Genomic DNA, 19711 nt, shown 5'->3' on the forward strand with positions numbered 1-19711 from the left:
TTTACATGTTTAGAAAGAGAAAAATAAGAACTTAAAGAGCAATGTATCAAAATCTTCCACCAGACAATCCCTTTAATAATCGAACATGGCCAACACTGTTGTGTACTTTCATGCAGGGCATTTATTTGTGCCACTTCAAAGCACAATTCTTTTAGCCTAAGAGCATGACATTGAGTTGTGAACTTTACCAGCAGAATTTGTGGTGCATTTCTGTTAATGCAGGATACCATTGCTGACAGATGAGCCCATCAGTGGTGGAGTTCATAAGTACAGTTTACGTGGTTTTATACATAATAGCAGGAAGCACAGATGTACCCATTTGATGTAGCACATTGAATGAACCCTTTAAAGGGTGTGAAGACTCGCACAAAAAGAAACGTCTGATGCCGGTAATCTGACCTAGTTTCGAATGAGGTCTAACAGAAGTGTTAGACACCACCATCGATCCCAGAAAATACACACACAACTTGCTACCGTAGGTAATTAGACACTAGTGTACAGTCAGTACATACAGCTGCAGTCAATACCCACAGCACAGTGTATAAACGATACAGCGATGGACATCTGAGGTCCAGCTAAAGATAACAAGGTATCACGTTTCATTACTGTCTGCATTTTGTAGCAACATAAACAAAATGTCACTTGCAAGCAACAGAAAGTTTACTTTATCAGAAGGGGGGCACTCTGTTTGGGGAGAGACTTCAATGCCTTTAAGCACACTTGATCTGTTAGTGATAGTGTTCCACTATGTGCATCTTAAGTAGGGCACTCCATTATATCAACTGATAAAAATCTCTACATCAAACTAAAAATGTTTGAAATTATGGATTTAGCAATGATTAAGTCTTGATTGAGTGACAAGTGTTGGCTGTGGTTGCCAGGATGCACAGTACACTAATCATGTTTGCCAGTTGAACTGTTGCTGTTGTGATCAAAATACTGCATGTGTCTATGTGACTTGGAGTATACTTAACATCACTTGTGGGGAGGAGAGTAAGAAGGAAAGCAAGCATAATTGTTGCATGGGGGGAGGGGAGGGTTAAATGTTTTGACCACTGAGGGAAGGAAGTGTCCTCTGCCCTTGAAGAAATATTGCTTAGGTTGTACATGAAGGTTGTGTTAAATATTCTGCCTGGCTTGGGAAGAGGTGGAGGGGTAGGAAGGGGGGCACTGTAATGCAATTGTGTAGGAATGATATTACTGCATTTGGATGTCCATATTTAATGTACACTGTTTACAGGACCATACTTCCGACGAACAATTACATGATTGAATAACACTTGTACAATTTCAATGTTACCAGATGTTTAATCAGAGAAACTTACATTCTTGATGAGATACTACTGATAAATATGACCAACATTGTAAATCTGAATATAGGCTGGTTGCAAATGTAGTTGGCTTGGTGTCTATATTGGGTTATATTAACATAAACTCCAAGGCTTTCGATGAGTATTTTAACTTAATTAGAAAGCTTGTTAGGTTACACTTTCAAGCGTCACTTCAGTCTGATCTCCATTTCATATTGTTATGAAAATGTTGCCAAATGTCAATAATATTTTTCCTCCATAGCTTATTATTGAGAGGTTAGATTTTGATACACGAGTGACTGTGCTGGGACATGTGCAAAGAGGAGGAAACCCTTCAGCCTTTGATAGAATTCTGGTGAGACTCACATCTTCTACACTCGTCTTGTGTTGTTTATACTCATAGTATCCACCATGTCATGGACTTTAGTCATAATGGTGTAGTCTTATATTTTCAACTCATCTGGCTGTCCCAGTTTGATATGTAAATGCAGTTGTCTTTCTGTATGTCTATAAATACGTCTATAAATACGTCTATAAATCTGAAAGTAGATGACAGTTGTTGGTTACTAGGGTGTCACAAAGGTTTTACAAGGACAAGTGGTCACAGGTTATAATGAATTGAAGCTTATCTTTGTAGGACATTCATTCAAGTCGAGTCACTCTAGCTGGATTCACTCTTCTTATGACTGGTTTTCCCTACAAAATAATCAGTAATGTCAGCAATCAGAGTAATTTCTGAAACTGTACTTTGACACCAGGGATGATGTTTAGCATTAGTGTAGAAGAGTTCCATCGTAGGTGTTAGGTCTCTACCTGTTGAACAGATATATCCTGTCACAATGCAGCATCAAATCTGCAAGCAGCTTAGTGGAGGTAATTAGTCTGGTGGCAATGTTTCTAATGCACTTAATACCTTTTGATAGAATTAGATCATGTGTTTTTTTCTCCTACCTACTACAGGGTTGTCGTATGGGTGCTGAAGCAGTACTAGCCCTGACAGAGGCTTCCAAGGACTCTCCAGCATGTGTGGTCTCACTAGCAGGCAACTCTGCAGTAAGGGTTCCTTTAATTGAATGTGTTGAGAAGGTGAGTAGTCATTTAATGATTCTTCAAAAACCTGAAATGTAATCATAAAATGCATCAACTTATGGTGTGAATAGTGTTTGCACGGGTTATCCCGGTACCCGCCCAACGTGATACTACCCGGTTCCTAATTTATTACCCGAATCCTACGCAAAGTGTGATTTAAAAATATAAAAAAATTGCAAACCTACGGTTTGGCAGATTTCCCATTGACTTAGTGTGGTGTTAGGCTACCATGTGGTCGAAGATAACAGCAATAACGAAGGTACCCGCCTGACGCGATACGACCCGGTTCCTAATTTATTACCCGAATCCTACGCAAAGTGATTTTTTTTTAAAAATTGCAAACCGATGGTTAGGCAGATTTCCTATTGACTTAGTGTGGTGTTAGCTGGGCTACCATGTAGTTGAAGATAACAGCAATAACGATAGTATTCCATGGATATCTTATAACTGCGTGACAATTTCAGCTAATAAACAAATGGCTAGGCTAGATAACCCCATTGACTTAGTGTGGTGTTAGGCAACCATGTGGTCGAACGTAACAGCAATAACGAATGTGTTCCATGGATATCTTATAACTGTGTCACAATTTCAACAGATGGTTAGGCTTCGCTGATTTCTCATTGACTTAGTGTGGTGTTAGGCTACCATGTGGAAGAAATTATTATTTATTCATTCGTTTATTTCATAGAAGGAAAGGCTGACAAGGAATTTTAAGACATGTTTATGGATTATAGACAGGATAACTAAAATATAATATTAGCAAGTGCCTTTTTACTAATCGTTTATGCCAAATGCGATGAAATTGTGCGAATCGCACAATCTCGCGGCTAATGCGAACCCTGGGCCTGCATAATAGATAGTAGTAGTAACAACTGAGCTAAAGGGATATTTATATGGTCTGATCCAATAGACGTGGAGAGCAAGCATAATAGAGGCGGCAGTGCGATGTTAGTAGTAATGTTAATTATATTAAGTAATTAACAAGTTAATGAAAGAAAAAAAAGCAAATAGAAATTATTGAGAAAGGTTTTATACCTTATCTTACACCTACCTTTTTGAACATGAAAACATTGTCAGTAGAGAATATAATTCATTTATTATAGCATCCAATATGTAATTTCTCGAAAATCATGGTACACGAGGGTAAACAATTTTTCCGGGTTCCCGATTTTTGGACCCGTGTAAACACTAGTGTGAGAGATGTCATATGATTATTTTTGCAAAAGGGGTGCTGCATGTGGTGATGTTTGTTGTAATGGAATTGGTTGCACTTCAGTTATAGTCATGTTTTGATTCCACTGTGCATGTCATGTCTTGAGCACAACACACTAAAATGGAGATGTATGGATTTAATTCAAAAACTCCATTGTTACTAGGGCTGTGAGTTTTCGTATAAAGACCTAAACGTTTAAACGGCCTATTTTTCGGTCGTTTAGACGTTTAAACGTTCGCGAATATCGCGAGAAAACGCCGAGTATAAAGGCGTGGGGTCCAGGGGACCGCCATAGGGCCCTGGTGGGGCGAAGACCCCGGAAAAGGAAAAGGAATTTTTTGCGTGTCTGGCGATAAAAGAGGATGCAAAATACTGACAACTTTTTCAATTTAAATTGTCACGAAGCTGATGAAAAATTTTAAATGATAGCTGTATTATGTTATAAAATGAAAAGAGATTTAATCTGTTTTACAATCTTTAAAAAGTTTAACTTACAGAACCTCCGATATTATGAAACAAAAAACGTTCGGCAAAGCCCCGTTTCTAGAATGCCTAACAATGAATAGCGCGCACTAAACGTACATCAGTTTACAACTGCAGTACGGTTTAACCTAACTTAAATACTACGGTAGGATACTGTATATGTGCTCAGAATTTTCCCAGGTACCTTGCCAAACAACTGCGTGCTCATCCCCTGTCTAACACCTGTTTGTTAACATTTTTGGCACGTTTCCAAGAAACGTTTCATAGAGTATTCTCTATGATACACGAGGCACAGTTCAAATACGCAGCACAAGATATCAAGCTATGGCCATATTTATGAAAGTAAACCTTGTAATAAAATATGTTTTAGGCCACACGGCATGATTAACTAATGCTTAACATTATTTCCATGTTCTTGTAGGAAACGTCAAGTTCGCAAAATACAATTGGTTGTGTTTTTGTAGTTACGTGAGATCCGTAACAGACGAGGTGGTTAGGCTATTTGCTATACACTTAACTGTGGCAGGACATTATTTTTTCCGTATTTTTGGAAATTCTAGAAAATACTTTCTTTTCCCCCCGCTTAACACCAGATGTGGTCTTACGGTTTATTCATAAATGGGTGTACTAGAGCCTTGTATACATGACATTAGTTGCATTTAGCACGATTTGCCAGTTTCGCGTGAATTTTTTGAAAGTGTTTTGCTGGATCTTTCGTAAAATTTGAAAGGTGTACCAACTTACTTTTTGTACACAATTGGTAATTTCTCTACTGATTTTCAGAGTTTTTTTTACGATCTCCAATCGATACATTTCCTTTGATCATATATTTGAACAACTATTACCAAGTCGAGTATTCAACCCGGTATTGTCTGGTCAGTGGTCGGAGAGTTCAACGTGATGGACAGGGATTGTAATTTCGATCGAACATGCATTGACTGGATTATCTGCGCCGCTGCTGTCGGCTCGATATAAAGTACACTTGTGCCACGAATCAGGAAGTTTTCACAAAAGGATAACAGCGTTCAAGTTTAAGCCATTCATATCGCCGGATACATCGGGGAGGGGGGGGGAACAAAAGTAGGATTACGTTCGCGGTTTATGATTCGACTGATCGTAAGTTGTTTTGTTATTTCGCGTAGTAGGCAAAATAAACACAGGAATTGATATGCAATTTTTTGCCATTAATTTAATTTTCAGTTGATATCATAGTTCGTTTAAACGTTCATAAGGTTTTATTAAACGTTTAAATGATGTTTCGTTTGTTTAAACGTGTAAACGGCACAGCACTAATTGTTACAAGAAAAATAATGATTTTGATTTATGGAATGACTGCATTTTTAGCTCATACCAGCATGCTGGTGTGAGCTATTGTTACAGTGCGGCGTCTATCACTCTATCATTCTATCACTCTATCACTCTATCCGTCAACAATTGGTAAAACCGCTGCCACTCGCACAGTGTTTGATGGAATTTCATGAAACTTGGACACAAGGACTATTAGGTATAGGTCCATCACAAATGGTCCGAAAGTTGGGGTCAAAGGTCACCTGTGGGCCGTAATGGGCCATTTTGTGGAAATACGCAAAATGCTTCTTCTCCTACAGATTCCATGGTACAATGTTGAGGGTTTGACACGATAGTACTATGGTAGTTTTACCTTCAGGGTGTTCATGAATTTGAGATCAAAGATCAACTAGGGGTCTTTTGTGGCCCGGGCCGCGGCCCTATATTTTCAAATTGCTCCTGTTCGTACAGTGTATGGCCAATTATAATGAAACTTGGTCACAATGTTCCTCGGGATGAGAGTTACGAGGGGTGTTCGGAAAATTGAAGTCAAATGTCATTTAGGGGGTCATCGGGGGTCATTCTTTGTAATATTTTCAAATATCTCAATCTCCTCAAGATTTTGATGGATCATATTCAAAGTTGAACTGATGATTGTTGGATTGTGTATGAATAAGGTGATGCCTAAAAATTTTTGGTCAAAAGTTAATTAATTATAATTAATCCCCATTGTTTAAAAAAAATCTTTGCCAAAGGTCCTTTAATTTGTCTCCCAGTCACTGCAGTGTTTGTCTACATTTGTGGTTAAGCTCTGCAGAGGCTGTTAGTGGAATTAAAGCAGGACTGGGAGTTGTTATTAACTGTTGAACTGTAAGCATGAGAGCCCTATAGCCAATCAGCACTTGCCGATTCTTAGAAGTCTTTGAGCCTGAGGTATGTAGGCAGCTTGTGAAGTTATGTCTTGTAGGGAGTGCTTGTGAAGTTATTTCTGCTAAGGTAGAGGGGAGAAAGTTTAATAGGGTAGGTCAGTGGTATTGTCTGAGAGAGTGGGGAAAATAGGATTTAAAGGGGAAAATAGGAATTATAGCCAGTGGTGTGGCCAGGGTTCTGCTAACAGAGGGGGGGGGGGGTATCCCTCATGGGCCCAAAATTGGTTTTGTGGGCCATACATTTTTAAGCTCGAAAAGGTATGAGCTTCTGCACCATTGGTGCTCTAGTTTGTGATAAACTTATTAAAACATCACAGAAATAATCAGGTGTGCTTGCCACACATGAAATTTTTATTTTGAGTGTCCAAGTGTTGCTATGGTGTCTTTCATGTATATGTGTTTTACAAGTATATATATAACATCATACATATTTTCTAGAACTATATTTTCCTTTTTCCCAGACTCAGCAAGTTGGTAAAGCCTTAAAGGGGAAGTCTTTTACGCAAGCCACTGAACTGAGGGGAAGGTAGGTTGTTGTTAGCAGGTTGTTATTTAGTTTTGGCTCATTGTGAATGACACTTGCAGGCATTATTTAAGTGGCTGGTTGCCTGTGGTTACTACACCACGTGTTAGGTGAACAATGTTCTTTGCTAAAGCCTACACAGGCTTTATATAGTAGATAAGCAATTTACTGACATTTTTTGTTTTGCTCTTTGAAAGCTATTTATTAGGTTTTTTTAACTCTCTCATTTATAAATATGTATATCTATATATTTATATACTGGACACAAATAAATTTGAAGTGCAATTTGTGGTTACTTGCTTCAGCAGCTGTGGAGCTCTAGGTTAAATCACTAGTTCTTTTGAAGGGACAAGCAGCTGTTGTGACAATGATACAGGGGAAGGGTAAATGATTGGGTAGATGATGCTGATGGGAGGAGGTGGAAGGAGGAGCTTATCCCCTACATAGACCCCAGTGTGTAATACGTGTATATATAACACATATATATATAGCACACATATATATTATATATACATATGTATGTAAGCACCATATAAATTTAAATAAAGAAAATTCTGGAAGTTAACAAGTGATCGCTCTTGTCTTAGACCTCTCCCTGTCACAGCACAACATCTTAACCCCAATCTCCTTCCCCCTCCCCCCATCCCCCGCCCGCCATAACAAACATGGTGGTTGTAGACTTGACTTCACTATATGATAAAAACCTTTCTGAATCCAAACATATTCATGATGTTTATATAGTCTCCTTGTATGACAATTGTTCCTTTATCTTCCTACAGGAGTTTTGAAAACAATTTAAAAACCTACCTTACATTATCCAAACTAAAACCACCGGAGTCTGTTTGTAGTGAAGATGGCAAACAATGTTCAGTAAGTGAATAATATATTTTAGAATTGAAAGAGTTTATTATAATGTAAACCAAAGTTAAAAATACTGATGTTAACTCATCTGATTCTCAGATGTTTTAATTGGTACATCTCAAAAAACTGAGCACAGCTCCCCTTGTTAGAATGTGTCAGTAATTAATACCTTGAGATCACAAAACTTGTGGCAGATAGGGGGCGCAAGATAGTTCTTAGTTTAGCTGATTTACCAAGGTTTAATTCAGGAGAATACTGTGATGCATATAGACTACAATCACCAGGCCACTCTTGCAACTTTAGTTCAAGGTGAACTTTCATCGTTTCTTGAGACTATGGTATTTAGGGTGGGGAGATAACTGGATGGAAACTGTTGGCTAGAGATAATTTCACTTGCTTGATTAGTGTACTCTGCTACCCAACAATCAATCAATTTCTGATGGTTTGAGGTAGTTCTCCCTAAACCTGTGGGTATGAGATAACTGCTTGCAGTGGTTGGTTCTGTGTGCTTGGAAAGACATCACTCCCACACCCCTTACCAATGTAAACTGCTACCAGCTAGCAATAAATATTTGTTGCATCACCATAATGCCATGAAAATCCTTTACATAAGGTGGGGCTTCACCTGCAACATTGATACTGTTGGCATTGATACTGAATTTGACCCAAATTCCCTCATTAATGAGGCTCTGCTACCAGCAAGCACTCTTTATCTGTTGGCTTGAAACACTTCACCCTGTGCTCTGCTATTTAGAAGCAAGCAATACATTTCTCTTGGCTATTGATGATTCCTCCCACACCTTCTGTTTTGTACCCTTTATCTTGTTATTCGACAGAGAAACTATAACCTAGCAATTCTGAATGTAGGCGCCCCAGCAGCGGGGATGAATGCTGCTGTCAGGTCATTTGTCAGGTCAAGTCTAGTAGATGGTTACAGGGTCTATGGTGTTCATGATGGCTTTGAGGGCCTTCTGCAAGACAAGGTTTGTTCATACTCTATTAATATTGCTTATGAATCAACCTGATAGTAAAGTTCAGTTTGATACATTTCTCATAGGTGGAATAACTGGGCTGTAGCCTGGGTAGAATCCCTGGGGGGCAGTTGAGGAACATTGAGAAACATTATGTATTGTCCAAATGTTACATATAGTAATACCAGGGCCTTTTACCAAAACTGCCTCCTAGATTGTCGGAAATGGCACTTCCCACCCATCGTAAGTTGCATCTAAAAATTCTTTACTTTGAGAATGAGCTGAGTGTGTGGGTTGTGTAGGGGACTGGGGGGCCACAGCCCCGTAATTAGTATGTTATTAAAAAGGCCCTGGTACATACGTGTATTCACAGTGCCTAAATGTTCTTAGTTCAAACATTGGAGTACTGATATAGGGGTTAACAATGAAACTGATCGGCCTACATGAAACACAAAGACGTAAAAAATATATTTATCAACAGTAGTTGATGAACGGTGATGAACGGTTAAAATATACGTTGTGTTCTATTTCAACGCCATTACTTCAATACGTGCCTAGCATCTTGAGGTTGCACACCACTGACTAATGCAATCATTAGGAATGATGTGAACATTTTGCTGAAATAATGCACCACTGTCCAGGCATTCACATTATGGTAGGCTTACTTTCATTTAGGAAGTGGAAATCGCAGATTTGCCTCACCCCCCCCCCCCCCCCTTTCCTTGCTTTTGCCCTGAACAAGTGTTGTCACATTTCTAAGAAAAGTTTCAATTAAGGTTTCCCTCGTATTAGCTGCTGTTAATCTTTTGTTTTATTTTTATGCAGCTTGAGTATTTTGGATGGATGTCTGTGAGTGATTGGGTGAGGGAAGGAGGCTCCAAACTTGGTACTAATAGGTAAGTCTCTTGTTTTTACCTCCTGTTACTTATAATATGTCATGGTTCTAAGAAATATCTGTGCGATGCCATTGGTAGCTTTAGGAATACTTTACCATAAATATTTGTGCCAATTGAATTAAATCAATGAAGTAACTTGGTACTGAAAACTGATCATCTGTTAGCTTTGTTGTTATAATACTTGTAACATTTGAAAACAAACAACCCCTGTCAATTATAATGTTTTTCCTTTTTGTTGTCACTTTGCAGGAGTATGCCGAAGAAACTATCTCTTGAAGAAATTGCCAAAAAATTTAAACAGTACAATTTTCACGGACTTGCGATAGTTGGAGGGTTTGAGGTGAGTTTCGAAGACCATGTGGAAGATGTTAGGCAAAAATTGGTATTAAAGTGCAATTTACCAAAGAAAGAAAAACAAGAGAGATAAAAGCAAAGAGTGTTTGGTGTCCTCTCCTTTGCTACTTGAAAAGTTCTTTAGAGATTCTCATAAGAAATGAAGTGAAAATCAAATAAAACTGTTAGCAAACTGCTTATCCACTAGAGAGCCTGTGTAATAGAATGTGTAAAAGTAAGTTGGCCTAACATTTCGATCCTAGCAGGATCTTCTTCAGAGGCTAAATGACAAGGCTTGTCATTTTGCCTCTGAAGAAGATCCTGCTAGGATCGAAATGTTAGGCCAACTTACTTTTACCCAAGAAATGAAGTGGTCAACAATCATCATCTTACATCTTATAAGGGAAACAGTTTAGAAATATGTGTTGGTGTGGTCAACTGGTGGGCTCTGGTTGAGTTTGTTTTGCTTATTTAACCTTAACTATATTACATACATAGTAAAGTAATGAGCACCCGGTGTGTAGTCATTGGTCATCTTGCTATGGATATATGTATAGGCAGAGTAATAGAGGGAAACAATGGGCCATTTACGATCAGACTGAATTTAAGATAATTAATGATTCTTGATTTCAGGCGTATATGAGTGTCACAGAACTGGCTGAAGCAAGGCCTAGATATCCAGAGTTTTGTATCCCAATGGTGGTGATTCCTGCCACAGTGAGCAATAACGTCCCTGGGACAGACTTCAGTCTGGGGTGTGACACAGCCCTGAATGCCATTACAGAGGTAAGCACAAGTAGAGGGAGATGCAATCAAAACATTATTTTGACTAGTTTTATTTGCACATGTGTACAATTACTTACAATACAGCTTTTCTGCGAAACCTGCCGATGTTTGTACAGAATGCATGAAATGTTGAGAAAATATATTGCTTTGCAAAACTACTTTCAACACTTACATATGACCTACATGCAGTTAGAAGCCACAGTGACTCCAATTGTGCTCTGTATGGAATGCCAAAAGTGCAAGTACAAAGATAGTCATGTAGCATAGTTTGGAAGTGGCAAAAATCTTCATTGTGTTCTAGAATTTTTGATAAAGATGAAAGAACTGAGATGAGTCTAGAGTTACAGTAGAACACATAAACTACCACCACCTTTAAATATCGGAGTTACTTTAGCTTCCTTGGAACGAAGTGGTACAACACCAGTGGAATTGATAAATTGAAAATGTAAGAGGTGCCGCTCTAGCAAAATGATTATCTTGGAGAAAATTAACAGAAATATTATCAATACAACATGCACTTTTCATATTCATAATTAAGTCAATAATTTCTTTGTAACTAGTTGGTAATAGGAATAGAGAAGTTGGGATAACCTCAGGAAGTATATCACAAAATTGATAATTAACAAAATAATTGTTGAATGAGTCAGCAATTACATGTTTAAAGGTAATATAATTGTCATTCTATCAGTGATATCCCAAGTTTTCTGGAGGTTGTTTTTATTGTCATCAAAACATTTCTCATAATGCATCTTTTTAGCCAATCTGATAATATTGGTTAGTTTATTTTTATATTCAGTGTACCTGTACTTATTAATAGAAGAGGGCGAGAAAGATATTTCTTATAAAGCTTGTTCTTTTTGGAAATAGATCTTAAAATACCAGGTGTAATCCATGGAGACTGGAGCTTATGAGAATTAACCTTGAATTATATAATAATATAATATGGTGAACATTATCAACAAATAAATGACATGCAACATCTGCATCAGTCTCATTACATAGAGGTCCCCAATCAAAAAAGAAAGTTCAAAGTTTGAGATTGTGTAGCGCTGTACACTAGTATCCCTCCTGTGGTAAACAAGCTTATTAGTGTAACAGATAAACTAGTACCAAAATCCATAGAACAAAAGATTGGTAAGTGGTCGCTTATGTCAGTTAATAGTATGCCAGATTTTTCATTAACAATAGCATCATTACAAATAATGCTATCATTGAGTGATGAAGATGTTGCTGTTATCCTTGTTGGTTTTGATATCAATGGTAAATATGAATGAGAATACAATTAAATCAAGAAAATTTAGTTTTAGTGGATCTTAATTTAAGAGGCAATGGGATGATACTGCTGTTACCTAGCAACTAATGTGCAAATCTGTGTTGTGTTATGTTGAAATAAAGTACAATGTTCTGTTTATTTAGACATGTGATAAAATCAAGCAGTCAGCCAGTGGATCTAAGAGAAGGGTCTTCATTGTGGAGACGATGGGAGGATACTGCGGTTACCTAGCAACCATGGGTGGTCTTGCCAGTGGAGCTGATGCTGCATACATATTTGAAGAGCCATTTGGAATCGTAGACCTTGAGGTAACAAGAAAAATGGAGGGTGAAATCAGTGGCTGCATGGGATAATAACCGCCAGTTTACAGCTTCTTTTGATATTTGGATGATTTGTTTGTAGGGGGTCAGTAGTATGTGAGGAAGTTGGGATGGGGTTAGGAGGTTGAATCAAAGGTGTATTGTGTTGAAACATTGCGTGTTCGTTGTTGAAATGACTAGAAAGCAAGGTAAGCATACTGTCCATTAGACTGCTCCAAATCTTGTAGACTGCTCAGACTTCAACAAGCAAGCCTTACAATGACTGTACTCTTTGAATGTGAAAGTTATCCATATTGATTGTTTAGGATGCACTGTTTCCTTGTGTTATCCACACACCAAATTATCCTGAGTATTCTGCAACACACTTGTAACATTGATCTTTTATCAGTAACATATTTATTGAACAAGTCGTGGCTAACTATTACGAAACAAACTATTGCTATTATGTTTGGCAAGGTCTCCTTAGGTATTCGGTCAGCTAGTACTCTCAGGAGCTTCCAATGTAACCTGAAATAGTGATCATAGCTATTATGTCATGTTTCTTTGTTTCTCTATGTTTTCTTATTTAATTTTTCTTTTGGTCACCGGCTTTTATTTTATATGATATTTTCTAATTATATTTTAATTCAGTATACCAAATACCTACATTAAGTGTTGTGTAAATTTGAGAAAATAAATGTGAATTGAATTAAATGTACAGATACCACATGGCTTGTTAAGACTGATATGCTCCAACTCCATGATCTAGTTGTACTTTTCTACTTTCCACTCCCATCCAAACATCTTCATACATACCCACTTATACACACACATGTACAAAGTCTCCATTCTCTTTTGATATCAAACTTTTCTTCTTTTGTGCTCAGGGTGATGTCAGACACTTGGCAGGGAAAATAAATGACGAAGTCCAACGAGGCATTATTTTAAGGTACTGTATATCAGATCCTTGCAATTGGTTTTCAGTTACTGAGCAATCACAAAACATATATTGACCTTGAGATCATATTATGAAGGTATATGGATCATATTAAGCATATGCTTGTCACCATAAATTATTATACTTGATTTTTCTCACGGTTTTAGTTAACTGAGCGGGTATGGTATCAACCACATTAGTTATGATCTGCTTATGTGCATAACATCACATCTCTTGCCATGAAGTTATGTGAACCCACAAACTGGGCTTTAGATGATTTTGAACAGAGACACAGCAAATGGGTCTGTATTTATATAATGACATGTAAATAAGGAAATTAAATGCAGTTGATATAGCAAAATACTATATAATAAATATGATAAATATAATAAATATACCAAAATGCATAAAACTCTTGAAATTAACACATAGCAAAAAGATAAGGAAATGTACTAATACATTTAGGAAAACATGGGGAAATACAATCTAATACAGTTCCTTAAAGACCAAATATGGAGGCAATTTTTGTTGTTGAGATTTTCCATTAATTTAGGAGTTTACATACCCATAATCAACATGTGTAAAAAATAATCTTCGAAAACCTACTATAACCCATCAAAAACGACCACGAAAATGGACATTTTGGGTAGTCACGTGACATGAACCTCTGGAATGTCTGAAAACAGAGATTGACCCAAAGGAGCCTCTGGTCACCGTGCGACGTCAAAGTTTGTATACCGCGAAAATCAAACGCTGATATAGGCACTGTTTGTACACAGATAGCGAACAACTGTACTGTTTTTGACTTCCAATTTCGAGCGTTTGAAAAGCTGTTAGCTTAAAACAAGAACACATGAAGGTTAATAACAAGTTTTAAGACAATTATAAGCAGAAATTTTAGTGAAATTGCTTATTTTATTAGCAAAATTTCCACTCAAATGGAGGCATCTTTTACATAGCGTAGCGTCAATACGTCCGTACGGTACAATATACTTACATAGTACTTACTCGTTTTAATATCCAAAAGTATACAAACACAGAAAAAGTATCCTGTCAATAAACAAATTTAGCAGTGAATATCCTAATCCACGTTTCTTGTTCAATCCTGGGCAAAAAACTACCGGGAGTCTGTGTAATTACATAGAGTTAGGTCTAGTTGAAACAGGCCTTGACCAGTACTAACATCCCACAATCACATAGACAGTCACTAACGAAATAAAATGTCCGATCGCTACATACTACCGTTTTTATTCAACTCCTTGGACCATGCAGATGTCGGAATAAACAGAACGGACAATATTACACATGTATCACGAACTCACGATACTGGAATACAACAAATGAAATAGATAAATCCTAACATGGCTATTTACACATGCTGTGAGCCAACGCCGGCGAGAGTTGTAACTAACTACCGTACATGTACTAACAATGCTATACCCTTGGCACGGTATATATATATACGGTCATCTCTTACAGTAAATATATTACTGTCAATTGCGTGATATAATGTTACATGTAAGGACGTCCAGGGCGTGTTTACGGTCAATTTCACGTTAGCTATGTCCGACCATGGTCCGACACAGCTATCGACAGTATATAATTTTCACAGAATGAGACATTTGCATACACAGAAGCAGGGTCATGCATGTGGACTCATGGGCATGAGATACTCCGGGTGCTGAAAAATCTTTCCGCGTGGATCTCAAAAAAATGATCCAAAGTCTGCGGCGTTTTACGTCGGTTCTGTTACTCGGAAATCTAAAAAAGCTGATGCTTTTGTTGGATGAGGTATAACTGCAACCTCCAACAACACAGAATTGTGACATTTTGAGGAAAAAGGAGTAACATCGTTGATGTTTTTGGCAGCTCAAGTATACGACTTTACACACTAAAAGTATAGTTGTGAGTGAGGTATACAAACGTTGACGTCACATGGTCACCTGATGTCTTAGGAATGTTTCAGGAATGTCTGAAATAGAAGCTGACTTTTCGTCCCATTTTTCACTTATTTAACGTCCGAAATTGGTAAAGTTAATTACAGCAATGTAATTGGAGTCAGTTAAGGATTACATACATGAAAAATGGTGGGATTTTATGTTCATCGAAAAGTCTCCATAGTTGGTCTTTAAAACTTAATGATATGCAGGTAGTAAAATTTACATATAATCCTAAGAGCTGGAGCTTAAAGGGTGTTTTCTCCATCAAAATTCGATGAAATAGTTTTGCAACCTACTTTCTCTTTCCATTGATCTGCTGATTTTGTGTTTCTTTGCTAAAAAGTGCTGAATGTTCGAGCCATCAAATGGCAGCTCTACTAATCAGCTCCTTTGAAATAAACTTATTTTTACTGCTTGGAGAGTTTTTGATGTTTCAATACTCATTATATATGCTGTTCTGGTCAGTTTGGAATTGATTATTAGATATTTGATCACGGAATTGCAGCTGAAGTTTGACAGAAGTTTAAGACTTTTTATCTTACTAGCAGTAGCGTAGCCAGGATTTTTTTCAGTGGGAGGGGGGCGCTGGGGGCTTGACCATTTCCTGGGAGGGCGTCTTGTTACTATCTAAGCGGAGCGCCACCATGAGTTGGCGCGCAGCGTGCCAAAATTTTTTAGCTAAAGAGGCCTCCTAGATCGTTGGAAATGACACTTCCCAGGCCTTGTAAGCTGCTGTAAAGTTTTCTCAACATCCTTTATTTTGAGATCCCAGGTCTGAATATGGTCATCAAATAGAAAGAAAAAACAGTCTGGTAAGTTACTTTGAATACTATAACATATCTTAATGAGTTTGACACCGGCATTGACATTTTTCGACAAATATGCAAATTGCGCGTGGAAAATAAGGAAAGATTGACTGGGCTTTCAGGCAAGTAACATACTGAAATGACCGAACTATATGGAAAACTGACATCAAAGGTTGCGTCTGAAATATTTTTAGGGTGATAGACTGATTGGCCGGTAGTTCTCATCGATAGTATTGTCTTGCAAATTTGTTTTTGGGCGGTTTTAAGAGCATCAGGGCACGTCCCAGAAGTGTAAAACCCGATTGAAAATGTAACAGAGTATCGAGGCAATGACGCGAGCAATGATGTGAGAAACCTGTATGATGTCAGCATTTTCTTAACCTATTAACATCTAGGCTTTGGCATTCCAGTACCTGGAAACCACCTTTCTATAAGGGTATAGTATAGCTCACTAGCTTGTTTGATCAGTTAATGTGCACTGGCTACATGATCCTGGTTGGCTGTTTGTATTAGTATTTATTCAGGCGCGTATAGAGAGGGATTTTCGAAGGGAGGGGTGAACCTGTAGACAAATTATCAGAGCCGTAGATTCGGCATTGGAAACTATCTAAGCGTAGCGCCACCATGAGTTGGCGCGAAGCGCACCTGAAAATTTTGGCCGAAAATGTCTCCCAGATCGCTGGAAATGGCACTTCCCAGGCATTGCAAGTTGCATCTAAGCATTTTCTATTTTGAAATTACTAGCGATATCATAAAAACGTACAAAAAAATATGCTTAAGGAGGGGGAGGAGCGGGCTCCCCCTTGGCCCCCCCCTAGCTACGCGCCTGTATTTATTAGAGCAGGTATTATATAATTCAACGGTCGTTAACATGCGTTTTCAGTACAGTGCGACTACTGTAGATGTCTTCTCATCCTATGCGCTATGTCACGTCAGGTTTTTTCAGCAACTATAGCCTACTGCAGGTCCACAGTCGAAGGGTCGTTCATGAGTGGTCATCATGGAGATTCGAGACCACTCAGACCAATGATATATTTTTCGCACATGTAATTTTTTTTCGACACCCAAAATCCCAGTGGGGGGGCCACAAGCTTTCATGGGGGGCTGTCGCCCCCCATGCCCCCCGTAGTTACGCCACTGCTTACTAGTGTAAAGAAAATGTATACAGGCACTATAACATACACAAGAGGAGCTTTTCTTGCTATTTAGGAATCAGTGAAAGCTTGTGTGGGGGGGGGGGAGGCAATCAGCCATGGAAAAGGAAAATAGATACTTTGTCTTTATTCAGAAGACCTACTTGCAGAGGGAACAGAGGCAGGTACGAATTTCAGGAGGCCTATACCAGTGCTTGCAAATAGAGAATTTTCTCAATGGAATCAGTTAAACCATGGGGATAAACAATCAGGGATGAACTTGAACGTAGTTCCAGGAAGTAAACATGGTAAAACTTCATATCAGAATCATGTGCAGTATGAAATACAAACATTGATACGACCAAGACTTGGCAAACCCTGCAGTTCTAATAGAATATGTCATAGTAGTTTGCATATATCATCGGAAAAGAAAGTAGTCCAGATAAGCAGCACACCAAACCACTCAACAGTCTATTTACAAAATGTCAGCTGGATTAGCAATAAAGCAATATCTGTCTCTGATTTTGTTGTATCAAATGATATTGACATTTTAGCACTAATTGAAACATGGCTGGGAACTGAGACGGACAGTTTAGTTACAGGTCATCTCGTCCCTATTATGATTTTCTGCATGCGCCAGGTCCAATTGGAAAGTCTGGTGGAGGTGTGGGACTGTTATATAATGTCCATAAATATTAACACATCAACAAAGGATGGTCTCTGTACCTATTTTGAGCATATGGATTGCTGTGTTAGTATTGGCGATTCACAAATTGTACTGAAACTTCCTCCCTCCTCTAAAAATGGATTCAACTCTGTTTTCGAGGAGTGGGCATTTAGAATCTGTCACAACTATGAAAGATTGTTCGGCCACTGCTAGTGATTTAAACTTTCACTTGGATGACCCCAATGATTTGGATTCTAAAAAATTTCACAGACTTCTAAAATGTCCATGTATTAAAACAGCATGTGGAACTGAGACGGACAGTTTAGTTACAGGTCATCTCGTCCCTGTTATGATTTTCTGCATGCGCCAGGTCCAATTGGAAAGTCTGGTGGAGGTGTGGGACTGTTATATAATGTCCATAAATATTAACACATCAACAAAGGATGGTCTCTGTACCTATTTTGAGCATATGGATTGCTGTGTTAGTATTGGCGATTCACAACTTGTACTGAAACTTCCTCCCTCCTTCCTCCTTCCTCCCTCCTCTAAAAACTCTGTTTTCGAGGAGTGGGCATTTAGAATCTGTCACAACTATGAAAGATTGTTCGGCCACTGCTAGTGATTTAAACTTTCACTTGGATGACCCCAATGATTTGGATTCTAAAAAATTTCACAGACTTCTAAAATGTCCATGTATTAAAACAGCATGTGGTTGGTGCCACACATCGTGCTGGACACACTCATGTTGTTGTGATAACTCAGGAAAACAAAATACTGCAGGGTTCACCCTCTATTGTTGACGCTTGTCTTGGCAATATGGATGGAATGTGACCTATGATCATAATGTTGTTTAAACCAGAATACATTTGCAAAGTCACAGGAAGTGTTCCCAGTTTCATTGAGGACATTAGAGACTGGATCCCTGTAGCATGTGGGTCCACCGGTTAATGAGTGAGTGAGTTCTTACAACACATGCTCAAACAATATAGGCATTTGCCATGTACCGAAATGCACGAGGTCCATCACTCTGAGACCCCATGCCCCCTGGTACACATGCATGAACGCACGAGGGCTGAGAGAGTTTGGAGGAAGACAAGACTGTAATCTGGCAGATATACAGAAAACAATGTCAAGTTGTGAACAAGCTTCTGATCCAAGAAAAACAAAACTACAAATAGCATATATATATATGCATATATATATATATATGCGCATATATATATATATGCATATATATATATATGTATATATATCATATGTTTATATATATGTATGTATATATATATGTATGTTTTATTGTAAAGCGCTTTAGAGTGATCTTATTTTGGATAAGGCGCTAAATATACATGTAACAACAACCCTACAGCTACCTGTAACTACAACCCTATAATAACCTGTAACTACAACCCTATAATAACCTGTAACTACTACTTTATAATAACCTGTAACTACTACTTTATAATAACCTGTAACTACAACTCTATAATAACCTGTAACTACAACCCTAAAGCTACCTGTGACGACAACCTTACAGCTACCTGTTACTACAACCCTATAATAACCTGTAAATACAACCCTATAATAACCTGTAACTACAACCCTATAATAACCTGTAACTACAACTCTATAATAACCTGTAACTACAACCCTATAATAACCTGTAACTACAACTCTATAATAACCTGTAACTACAACCCTAAAGCTACCTGTGGCGACAACCCTACAGCTACCTGTAAATACAACCCTATAATAACCTGTAACTACAACTCTATAATAACCTGTAACTACAACCCTATAATAACCTGTAACTACAACTCTATACTAACCTGTAACTACAACCCTATAATAACCTGTAACTACAACCCTAAAGCTACCTGTGACGACAACCTTACAGCTACCTGTAACTACAACCCTATAATAACCTGTAAATACAACCCTATAATAACCTGTAACTACAACCCTATAATAACCTGTA

The 19711-nt window shown here is 38.0% G+C and overlaps 1 protein-coding gene across 2 annotated transcripts in view; it reads left to right on the forward strand.

The window, feature by feature from the left end:
* LOC139984967 (ATP-dependent 6-phosphofructokinase, muscle type-like) overlaps positions 1 to 19711 on the forward strand; it is a 63286-nt gene that overhangs the window by 30553 nt on the left and 13022 nt on the right. For both annotated transcript variants that reach the window (XM_071999130.1, XM_071999129.1), the window contains exons 9-18: positions 1573 to 1665; positions 2271 to 2396; positions 6773 to 6837; positions 7614 to 7704; positions 8532 to 8678; positions 9492 to 9562; positions 9812 to 9902; positions 10529 to 10681; positions 12098 to 12262; positions 13141 to 13202. In XM_071999130.1, the coding sequence (XP_071855231.1) occupies positions 1573 to 1665; positions 2271 to 2396; positions 6773 to 6837; positions 7614 to 7704; positions 8532 to 8678; positions 9492 to 9562; positions 9812 to 9902; positions 10529 to 10681; positions 12098 to 12262; positions 13141 to 13202 (1064 nt within the window). The remainder of the gene's footprint in view (positions 1 to 1572; positions 1666 to 2270; positions 2397 to 6772; positions 6838 to 7613; positions 7705 to 8531; positions 8679 to 9491; positions 9563 to 9811; positions 9903 to 10528; positions 10682 to 12097; positions 12263 to 13140; positions 13203 to 19711) is intronic.

Source organism: Apostichopus japonicus, chromosome 17, assembly GCF_037975245.1.
Source record: "Apostichopus japonicus isolate 1M-3 chromosome 17, ASM3797524v1, whole genome shotgun sequence".
Lineage (NCBI taxonomy): Eukaryota > Metazoa > Echinodermata > Holothuroidea > Aspidochirotida > Stichopodidae > Apostichopus > Apostichopus japonicus.